Genomic DNA, 12,584 nt, shown 5'->3' with positions numbered 1-12,584 from the left:
GGACCTGGTAGGTCCAATGGGGTAGTATGGCTGATATTCGACCCGGTAGGTACCAAGAGGGTAGTATTAATTAGGAATAGGTGATACACAAAGAGTACAGTGCTATGGAAGATCAAACACTTTAAATTAAGTGAGGAAATGGCAATTTTGAAAACTTTTAGCATAACTAATATATTTATCAAAATTACCTATAGTTTCTGCTCTTGAAGATAGTTTTAAAGTTTACCTGCAGAAAGCTGAGATATGGTCACACTAGCATCTCGATTTTCAGACGTTATTCTCTCTTCCCTGTCCTCCTAACAAAACAAAAAAGGAAAAGGTGAAGTATGTAATATAAAACTGATTAGTACACCAACAGCATTCACTTCTCATTTCGAAAATAATCAAAAAGGGATGTTAAAACAGGAGGCCCAAGATGACATATGCTTGACCGAAGAAAAACCACAATCCGCTGACTGCTAATAGATAATAGATAATCCAGTCTGGTGTAATGGTAAAGTTATTTTGGAAAAATCCCAGAGCTGGAGCGTTTTAGACATCATAAAATTAACTCTATGCTTCTCATGAAATATCATCAATTTTGAGGAAGATTCAAATATATTTTCCACCACAGTTGCATTAGGATTTTAGATTGAAATGCCTAAATATAAAAAGAGACTCTTTTAAAGAAAGAAATAGATATCAAGAATAAAAAATGATGCATGTTAAATGACTTTTCTTTTCAAATTAGATTTCTATTTTCTGTCATTTAAAAATTGCAATTCTCCATCAAATTTTGTGGTTCATTTTACTAAATTCCCTTAAAAATTGTTAGTTCTATTCCACTTTAATGGTTCTAATAACTACAATTCCCATAGATTTGAAAATAATTTAAACTAACAATGTATGAGTAATTCTATACAAAAGCTTAATCATTGTTTGTATCATCATGAAAGGTTTCTTTACACTGGGCACCATCATGAAAAGGTTTCTTTACACTGAGCACCATCGTCAAAGGTTTCTTTACACTGGGCACCATCTTGAAAGGTTTCTTTACACTGAGCATCACCGTGAAAGGTTTCTTTACACTGGGCACCATCATGAAAGGTTTCTTTACACTGGGCACCATCTTGAAAGGTTTCTTTACACTGAGCATCACCGTGAAAGGTTTCTTTACACTGGGCACCATCATGAAAGGTTTCTTTACACTGAGCATCATCTTGAAAGGTTTCTTTACACTGAGCATCACCGTGAAAGGTTTCTTTACACTAGGCACCATCATGAAAAGGTTTCTTTACACTGGGCACCATCATGAAAGGTTTCTTTACACTGGGCACCATCATGAAAGGTTTCTTTACACTAGGCACCATCATGAAAGGTTTCTTTACACTAGGCACCATCATGAAAGGTTTCTTTACACTGAGCATCATCTTGAAAGGTTTCTTTACACTGAGCATCACCGTGAAAGGTTTCTTTACACTAGGCACCATCATGAAAGGTTTCTTTACACTGGGCACCATCATGAAAGGTTTCTTTACACTGGGCACCATCATGAAAGGTTTCTTTACACTGAGCATCATCTTGAAAGGTTTCTTTACACTGAGCATCACTGTGAAAGGTTTCTTTACACTGGGCACCATCTTGAAAGGTTTCTTTACACTGAGCATCACCGTGAAAGGTTTCTTTACACTGGGCACCATCATGAAAGGTTTCTTTACACTGGGCACCATCATGAAAGGTTTCTTTACACTGGGCACCATCATGAAAGGTTTCTTTACACTGAGCACCATCATGAAAGGTTTCTTTACACTGAGCATCATCTTGAAAGGTTTCTTTACACTGAGCATCACCGTGAAAGGTTTCTTTACACTAGGCACCATCTTGAAAGGTTTCTTTACGCTGGGCATCATCATAAATGCTTTCACTTGGAATAATATTCAAGTTGAGAATGTTACTACCTCAGGATATATACACCATTTATAAAAAGTACAGGCACTTTCTTTTTCCACCTTTGTCAGCCACGTCTTTGTTTTTCCTGATCCTCTCATGTAGCTGGTATCATATGTGTCCAGAAATGACTGCAAAGAGTTGAATAGCTTCTGTTGTTGCAGTTCCAAATATTAGATGAGATGCAGTCATTTCTGACCTGGCTGGATGGAAAAAAACTGCATTTTGGCGAATGCTACAGTATGTATATTGGACAAAAGTGGTAATAATTCAGTAGGTAGTTTATGACAAATGGATATAAATATTTGGTGGGACATTGGCTGAAAATATCAGAATTTCTATGGTGCATTCACAGACATTAAAATGACAAAAAAGGAGAAATATTATACCCACAATAAGCATAAAAAGAAAGTTACAAATATAAAAGAAAAATCCCTACTAGAAAATCAATTCATGTTCTCTTTACTATTTTAAGCCGTATAGTGGTAATGAAAGTAGAAACATCTGAATCTTTTAACTTTCTCTTAAGGGAATCAAGATCCTGCCAACTTATCGAGCAGAATACTTTTAGGTTCCAAGGTAAACAACCTCATCAGCTGAACAATCAGAAAACCGTGGGCAATGCTGCAGCCTCTCCTTTAACTGGTTCTGCTTCACAGATGTATGGGCAGGTTGCAGATTGCCTGGGCACATTAGGCTTTTACATTTGGCTAACCCTCCGAGTACCCCTTTTTAAAGAAAGGCCAATTAATTTAATGGTATTAGAGAGATCTGATGCCATATATATCTTGGCTCATTCAGAGCAGCTGTAGGAGGGATCATAAATATTTTTCTTAGTATGGGGTAGGCTCACAGATTCAAAGTGAAAATGTCAAAATGCTCCATTTACACTGCACTTTATGCTCCACGAATGATACATCCATACTGCATTTTAATGACTGGGGAATGCTAAAGATTTATTAAGGAAAAGATTAAGGGGAAAATGTTTCTTTCAATGCCAAGTCATTTATGGAAGCCAGGATGTTTCCTGAACTTAATATAATTTCATATTTTAACATGAACAGCTATTGGTATAATCAGGCTTGATTTAAGAAGAACAATAGTTTACCAGCATTCAAATCTAAACCTGCAAATATATACATTTAGTAATCATGGGGCTTTAAAGCTGTATTTTGGCCCAAACACACAAGCTTACTTGACATAGTGTATAGAATACCATATCTGTGATAAGAAATAAGGTAGCCTTTATATGTATTATTCAATTAACTTTTAATGAGGAACTCAAACCAAGATGAGGGTAAATGACTTGCCTCCTCCAGGAAAAACTGGAAAAACAGTTTGTAAGCACTAAGAGGATGAAGGCTACAAAGCAAATATGCTGGTGTCTGGACTCAATCACAATTTACTTGGTGTCAGTGCTGGTAATTTCCTTGTCTTTATTTGTCAAATATGGCTGTTTCCCTAATTCTCCAAATAAAGTCCAGGGAAGGTCATCTTCACAGTAATTAGTAGACTTGTGCTCGTTCCTGAAGACATGAAGAAGAGAAGATAGCGGCAGTAAAACGTAGACGAAGACACACAACATGAAGAATCTTCGTGATCGTCTTTGTCTACTAATTTCCCTGGTCCCTTCCCCATCTAGCCTACCCTGCAGGTGACCAATAGGCTCACTTGCATGGCCTTTTTAACTCCTGACAGCATACCTATGGATTTTCGCTAGGTTAATCCATAGGTTAAAGGGCCGTGCAAGCGACCAACAGGCTCACTTGCACCCTTAAGTCCGTACGAATGACCAATAAAGTCGCTTGTACGGACATTTAACTGATAGAGCAGGGAGACCAGTGGTCTCTCCCGGGCAAGTTACGGCACCAGGAGTTTAAAAGTCTGTACGAGTGACTCTATTGGTTGCCAGCAGGGGGCTCGTCATTGGTTGATGGCAGACGAGCCCCCTGTTGGCGACCAATAGAGTTGCTCATACGGACATTTAAACAACTGGAGCCAGAGCTGCTGCGGTACGCATTAACCCCTTATGCAAAACCGGAAAAAACAAAGAAAAATGAACACGAAGAATATCCATGAATATTCGCCCAAAGAGAAGACAGGAACGGGCGAATATTCGTGAATTTTTTGCCGAAGATGAGCACGAAGACGAAGACCCCCCTGGTGCCCAAGCCTAGTAATTAGTCCCTCATGAGGATGTTTATGGCTTAATAGTCTATCATTTTTCATGAATCTTTTTCATACATTTTCATAAAAACGTTCCATGTCGATTTTTCCTTCGTTAGGAAATTATAACCTTGTCATTTGTCCTTGAAGTGCCTTCCTATGATTAGTGAGTGTTAAATTATAGGTTAGCAATTTTGCTGATATGTTACTGAATTTAATCCTTCAGGTATAATTGTATTTCTGATTGGAACACTCTTATCTTTCTATGACTTAAAATGTTAGAGTTCTTTATAGGACGTTGAGGGTCTGTTCATTAGCATAGAATGTCACATCTGATAATGTCAAAACTATAATTAACTGACAGATCCCTAAATCAGAATTGAGCATTAAAATATTTAGCATATACTTAGGATGACATGTCCTTGACTGGTTTTTGTTCCTTGCCAAACAGTATTCAATGTAATTAATACTGGGCTGCGAAGAACAATTTATACCATTAAGTTAAATATACATATATGCAGACATAATAAAAATATTTTATTACATATCCTGAATCAATAATCTAACTATAAGACAAAACATTAACTGTTCTTTATAGCAAATAGTTTTTATGAATATGTATGTAAGAACAGCAGCGATGTATGTTATGGTCTGAAAATGTTTTTTTTTGCAGTTTTAACCAAACAATTTAACAATATAATGACATGTAAATAGCTGTTAATTAGATCGTGTTGTGCAGGGCAAAACCTGTTTTTCTTAGAAGCACAGTATTTACCATGTGGTGGTCAACAGTAAACAGTAATGTACTATAACATATATACTGTATATAACCATACGAGGGAACTTCTGGGCTCCAGCTACCCGGAGCCTTCCCTTGCGGGATGCGGCCAGGACTGCCCACTGATGTCAGCGGGCGGTCCCGTGACATTGGTGGGAGTTCCCATATAATATATAATATATTTAACACATAATATAACCATACACATCATAATTAAACATATGCTTAGTCTCACTATGTATCTGGAAGGGAGAACGGCGTAAGTAATATTGGTGACATTTAACCGTATATTTTTCCTACTTCTAAAGTATTCAAGACAGCTGCAATAATACATGGATATATCCCTGCTTATAAATTATATTTTAGGTTCAAAAGTTCTAGTTTTCCTGCTTTACAGAGATTTTTTAAAATAAATAGAGCTTCAGGTACAATTATTTAAACCAAGTTCTTTTCTCATAAGATTTTTTATATATGAAAATGTCTTATAATTACTCAAATAATGAAAGATATCAGCATAATGCTTTGTAAGCTTGTTTAATTTGGCAATACCACAGTGTCTTGTTTTCAAATTGGTACAATGAATGGAATTAATAAAGATATAAGATAATTAACATTTCACATAGTTAGTCTGTATGATAAGTGCAGACTGAGACATGTTATGAACCAAGCATTCTATATAAATTAGTAGTGCAACTACTTTCCAATACAAGTTTCCATCCAACAAACAACAAGACCATGGACCTGAGTAAATGCAGTGGGAAAAACAATGCTGTAACAGAAACTACCAAAGCATGGCGTATTAAGTAATTATGTCATAGCTGTTGGTGGCACCGATTTGCATTGTTTGTGGCAGTGCTCACAACTCCCTGGAGCATAGTGCTGGCCTACTGTAGGGAGCTGAACATTCCCTTGATACACATTACACCCAAGCTGGCGATCTTGGGGTTTGTCAGAGGTGATTATAGGGGTAACCGTGGCCAACTATGTGTTATGGCGGTGGCCAGAAGGACAGTCCTCCATCAGTGGACAACAACATCCACAACCTTGGCACTGTTATAGACCAAAATGATGTTTAGAATAAGAATGGACTGGCTAGCCTAAACAAAAAAAATCTATCATCAGTGGTAGGGGTTCATAAAGCACTGGATGTGTCAGGAACCAGATCCATACAGACAACTGTAAAGACCCAGAGCACCCAAAGATTGTGTTCAGGAGTTACGGTGCAGTAGCGGAGTTGGAGGGCCTGGTGCAGGGCGACAACACTCTCCCGATGGGCATCTAGGGTTGTGCAGCCACATACCAGCGCCCTGACATAGCAGCAGATGATGACAGAACCTGGAGATATCCTGCAGGCACCCTGGAGCAGGCATGAGACATAGCACTGGAATCATGTGCAGGATGCTGCAGGCTGAGAGTATGGAAGAGTATAGGAGAAACATAGCAAGCAAGGGTGACAGAGCAAAGAGCATAACCAGACAAGATATACATGATACAGGGCACAACAAGGAACAAGACAAGGAATACTCAAGATCCGACATGAACAGGACAGGACACCCCTCTACCGGGGATTACAAGACAGGACACCCCTCTACCGGGGATTACAAAACAGGACACCCCTCTACGGGGATTACAAAACAGGACACCCCTCTACGGGGATTACAAAACAGGACACCCCTCTACGGGGGAATACAAAACAGGACACCCCTCCACCGGGGATAAAAAACAGGACACCCCTCTACCGGGGATTCAAGACAGGTCAACAAAGCACAGAGCTGACAAGACTGATCAGGCAACTCATGACAAGAATACACAAAAACCATAGGACCAAACAGGACTAGCCTATGACTACAAGATAACAATTGGAGATTCCATCACATCTTATGGCCATAGTATGCTAAACCCACCACTACGCCAAAGTACTCCAATTTACGGTGGGTCCTAACACTAAACCCTGCATACAGAGGTACTAAACAAACCATACAGGAAATCTAAACACATATCAGAGAGATATACCTGTAGACTGCAGACTGAGACAAACAGAACACACGGGTGGGGCACACCTTATACAGGAAACAGAGCTGAAGCAAAGAGCAAGACTGGAATCAAGGAATCAGAGATTCAGGACAGAACATACAGGAATCCAGAAATGGACCACAAGACAGGGAAACAAAAGGCATGCAGCTCCACAGCCTGGGAAGAGCGTGACAGGATGGCACCAAAAACCAGATTAGAGAGACTTTTAAACAAACTTCTTGGTACTGCTCCAGATTGTTGCTCCACAATAATCATATGTTTACCCTATGCATGTTTAAATTTCCTCACTGTATTCGACTCTATTACTTCTGCTGGGAGGCTCTTCCACTTACCTATCACCCTCTCAGTAAAATAACATTTCCTTATGTTACACCTACAGTAAGTCTCTCACCCCTCTAGTTTTAGTTTATAACCTCTTGTTCTATCAGTTCTCTTCCTTCAAAATAAACTTCCCTTATGTCGTTTGTTAAATCCCTTTATGTATTTAAATGTATCTATTACATCAAACAAAAATATCCAGAATTCAATGCAACTTTTGACTTTCTGGGTGTCCATGCTTTTCATTAGTAAAAAAAAGCACTTGTCTTCTAGAAGGTACCTAATATGAATGGGAGCAATGCTACAGAACTGTAAGAGGTATATGGTTCTATTCTATTTTTGCAGATCTTTACTGATTATTATTATTATCTAGGTATGCATTCTTAAGTATATTCACTGGTAGTAATTTCCCCAGAATTGGATAACTTCTGGCTAAAATATACAGTTACTAAAACAAAAAGAAATCTACAGTCAATCAAAATGGTTATGTAGTTATTAAATTTAAGATACACAAAATTCAGAAGGCCCTCAAGATCTTGAATTTGAACCCTATGATGTAGATCATGAATTACAATGGAGATAATCACAAAGCCTGAAATTTGTGATAAGCTGGACCAAGGAAGACATTAAAAATATGATGGTGCTACAAACAAATAATAATAATAATAATAATTGGCATGTACCAGGGTTTTTGTTTAAAGCTTTAAACAATTATGTATACAACAAAGCAAATATAATATAATATCAACATTCATTCTCCAATGAAAAACATTGCTTTTAGGAAGTATTTTAGACATTTAATTTAGGAAGTATTTTTATGTAAAACCTCAGTATGTAGCTTTGCATGTATGGTTTGCCTCACTAATACTTGCATTGCCTGGAAATTATATGCTCTGACAGTGACCATTTTAACTCTTGACTGAAGCCCACTACTTGTTCCAATGTGGAGTGACCCATGTGGACTTATTTCAAGAACTTTTAAAATGTATCTACCCTGATAAAGTAAACACACGCCAAAATATGTTTATATCACACAAAAGAATAAGCATAATTAATTATACAACTATGATATAAATGATTGATCTCAGTTTCTGTGACATACCAGTGAAATGATCAATGTCCTAGCGTTTCCCCAAGTACAAATGTCCTAGATAGCTTTAAATTTAGTAATCATCCTTACTTATCTTGTAAGGAAGTATAGTGGATAAAGGAAATATATTTTTTAAGGTGCCGCACAATCAGTGATTTAAGGAATTGACCTCCCAAAGTAACATTCTGCTTGTTTCCCTTTGCAAACGAAGTCATCATGTTGCTTTACTAACACGATAGCTTCTATTCTGACTCAGCATTTTAAGGAAAAAAAGAGGAAAAAATGACAGGTCTGTTGAATAAATTGAAGCTAGTCCCCTTGTTATATAATAAAACCCTGTAAGAGATCTTTAAAATGTACTATTCTGTAATGACTGTGGAATACCAGCTAAATGTACCTTTGAATGAGCATTTCTATATAAGAACTGAATGTTCTGTCACAAGAGGTGTGTGGGTGTTATTTTCACACAATTCATATTTTTAAGGTATAACAGAGGATGAAAAATATGTTGCTTCAGCGGAAGCAAATGGTTGAAATCGGTTATGCAAGGTTTGGATTGGTCTGCATGGAATGGATTTAGGGCACCATATGTATCATTAGCATTTTGTTATTAACAGCAGTCCATATTTTATGACTGTGGCATATTTGTTAACACTTTTGATGCTATGTGGATGATCTATAACTATACTGAAAATAGCCCCATATATTTTATTGTGTGGTCGAGCTCATGTACCCATACCCCACACCAGGGGTATACCTAGACTTCACAAGCAACATGTCCCACACTGCCACCTGTGCCCCCAAACAGCGTGTCTGTGCCATCTGTTCCCCCAAACATATATGTGCCATGTTTGCCCCCCAAGCAGCTTATCTCTGCCATCCTTGTCCCCTAAACAGGCTGCCTGTGCCATCTCTGCTCCTAAACAGCCTGCCTGTGCAATCTTTACCCCATATATAACCTACATGTGCCACCTTTGCCCCTGAACAGCCTGTGCCATCTCTGTCCCTGAAACCACCTGCCTCTGACACCCCTCCTTTTAAACAGCCTGCCCATCCCATTTCTTCCCCTTAACAGTCATTCACTCACTTATACAGTCATTCACCCATTCTCTCTCAAAGAGCATTTCTTCACTCTGCAGAGTGTTTATGTTTTTCTGGTTAACAGACTACCGTACTATCATGCTACACAGATGCCTGCAGAGGTCAGCCCTGAACCTTTCCCTCTAGGAGTGAAAGTAGTGAGGACATGTGTACACCTGGTGGTACTGCCTGCAATGATGCAATGTTTGATTCATTAATCCTAAGAAACAAAATGAGGCATTGGTGTCCATTTAGTGGTTTTAGATCATGCCCCTGAAATTTAAGTTTACAAAATTATTTCACAATGGCCTCTGTTGTCGCAGATATTAAATTGTTCTCTTGTACTATTTTATATATGCACCTTAACTAATAATACAATGAACTTTAGCCTGTTTTATCAGACCATTGTATATTTACTGCTCCATACTGATGGTTTATAAGCTAAGAAAAGTTGAGTGAAAGAGTTTCATTCTTGTTACGGTTGCCAACGTTATTTGAGCTGTCCAGGGCCGGACTGGGACTGAAAAGCAGCCCTGGAAAAATTTGGAGACCAGCCCCATATAGTTTATCTCACGGTGAAGCTCTTATACCCACATGCACCCCTTATACACACCCGACTCACACTATTCGCCATTCTTTTTATCTCATTATTTGTATTAAAATGCCAGAAAGCAAAAGTGTTAAAAGGCCCTAATAAATGAAATACATTACACATAATGGGATCAAAACATTTACTACTGCGAACATTTTTAGATGAAAGAGTTCCATTTTATTCAGTGGAACAAAACAGTGATCACATTATTCTTCACGATATTCTGGTAAGAAACTTTTATTTCTTTATTAATTCATGTATACTATTTTTTTCCATATTTAATAAATATGATTGAGACATGTTTGGTTTTTATTTCCTTTCATTTGACAACCTACCCCCGAGTTATGCACCTCTGCCCCCTGATATGCCTTCTAACCCCCTATATGCCACTCTGCCTCCAGAAATGCCTTATACCCCCCATATGCCACTCTGCCTCCCTGATATGCCTCAACCCTCCTATATGCCCCTCTGCCCCGTGATATGCCTTTTAACCCCCTTTTTGCCACTCCACCTCCAGATATGCCTTTTGACCCCCTATATGTCACTCTGCATCCAGAAATGCCTTATACCCCCTATATGCCACTCTGTCCCATGATATGCCTTCTAACCTCCTATATGCCACTAGGGGGTTAAAAGGCATATCATGGGACAGAGTGGCATATAGGGGGGTATAAGGCATTTCTGGAGGCAGAGTGGCATAAAGGGGGTTAAAAGGCATATCATGGGGCACTCTGCCTACAGAAAAGCCTTATGCCCCCTATATGCCACTCTCCCTCCCCAATATGCTTAATACCCTCCTATATGCCCCTCTGCCCCATGACATCCCTTTTAACTCCCTTTATGCCACTCTGCCTCCAGATATGCCTTTTGACCCCCTATATGTCACTCTGCATCCAGAAATGCCTTATACCCCTATATGCAACTCTGGCATATAGGGGGTTAAAAGGCATATCATGGGACAGAGTGGCATATAGGGGGGTATAAGGCATTTCTGGAGGCAGAGTGGCATATAGGGGGACACACTTACATACACACACATGCCGATTTTTTTTGTTTTTAACAAATACAAAAAACATACAGTACAAAAAATACATTATTTTACTCACCTTCTACTTCTCTTGACTTCCTGGTAGCTGCACACTGATCTCCTCTATGCTGACAGGATGCCACTGACCTGACATCCGGTGCTGCAGCAGTCTGAGCGCGAGGGGGCGGAGCTTCCACCTCACGCTGCTCCCATCACTATGCAGCCATCAGACTGCTGGGAATGTAATCTAAACGGCCGGTGCGTGCTGATGCCGCCGGCCGGAGCTACTTTAACACTTTTTTTTTATTTATATGGTAAGCTGGATCGGCTTGCCATATAAAGTAAAAAAAAAAGTATTAAAGCAGAGGCGGCCGCCGGCATCAGCACGCACCGGCCGTTCAGATTACATTCCCAGCAATCTGATGGCTGCATAGTGATGGGAGCAGCGTGAGGGGTGAAAGGTCAGTGCGAGGGGGCGGAGCTTTCACCCCTCACACTGCTCCCATCACTAGACGGCCATCGCACACGGCTGCTGGGTGCTGATGCCGGCCGCTTTGATTAGATTTCGGGCAGCCTGGGGGGCAGCTCAGCGGCTGTCTTCATGGCTGCCCAGCCCACGGACCTTCCGGCCCACCGGGAAATTTCCCGGTATCCCGGTGGGCCAGTCCGGCCCTGGAGCTGTCTCCTAGACACTCTTTGCGGGGCTTGGTTTGGGGCGGTAGAATTGTTAGGGTGTGTGGCCTTGGGTGTGGTTTTAGTGGGGACAATTTTTGGTTTAGTACAGAGAAATGCAAGGAGAGAAACGAGAGAGAGAGAAAGGAAAAAATAAATGAAGGGTGAAGAGAGATGAGTGAAGAAAGATGAGAGAGACAAATAGACAAAGAAAAGAACAGAGACATTAGATGAATAGAGGAGAAAAGAGAAGGATGAACAGAGGAGAGAAATAAAATAAATGAGAGGAGATGAGAGTGAAAGAGGATAAAGGATAGAGACAAAAAAAGAGAGAAGATATAGGGGAGAGAGAAGAAAGAAAGGAGTGAAATGAAAGAAAAAAGACAGAGAAAGATGGAAAAGGGAGAAAGGCGACAAAAGAGACTGGATAAGCATAAAGTGAGAGATGAAATATATAAACAAAGAGAGAAGGAGATCAGGAGAAGAGTGATGAAAGAGAAAGTAGCAAAAACAAGAAAACCTCTTTACAGGTTGGGTGTGATGTCATTTGGACCTCCTAGCAACTGTATGTCATGTTCCACCCTTCGCAGCCTGGAATACACACAACCTTGTGCTGCTCGTTTCCTTTAGCAACCACTAGTGGACACCCTTCCCACTCTGAAGCACCCAAACCTGATTTCCATGTTCAGCTGCACTCTGTTACCTGATCAGCCTGCCTATACAAACCTGCCCAGCCCTTCAGTCAGGGCCTTTGCATTGAAGATGGTGGACCGTTTTGCTCTGGCCCTATGTACCTGATTCCTGACTTGCTATTTGGCTTCCGGAGTACCTGATCCTCACTTGTTCCTGCTTTGAGCCCTGCCAAGTGGGCTTACCTGCCTTGTGCCCCACTCAGAGGGCT

The 12,584-nt window shown here is 39.9% G+C and overlaps 1 protein-coding gene across 1 annotated transcript; it reads right to left on the bottom strand.

The window, feature by feature from the left end:
* Positions 1-1,247: 1,247 nt before the first annotated feature.
* On the bottom strand, positions 1,248-1,886 carry LOC128481365 (uncharacterized). The gene has a single exon (XM_053458362.1). It carries the CDS (start codon positions 1,884-1,886, stop codon positions 1,248-1,250), a length of 639 nt encoding a protein of 212 aa, XP_053314337.1.
* Between the last annotated feature and the right edge of the window lie 10,698 nt (positions 1,887-12,584).

This window comes from Spea bombifrons, chromosome 1 (assembly GCF_027358695.1).
Source record: "Spea bombifrons isolate aSpeBom1 chromosome 1, aSpeBom1.2.pri, whole genome shotgun sequence".
NCBI classification, from domain to species: Eukaryota; Metazoa; Chordata; class Amphibia; order Anura; family Pelobatidae; genus Spea; species Spea bombifrons.
Note: the sequence above shows the minus strand (reverse complement) of the source record. Positions and strands in the feature narration are given on the sequence as shown.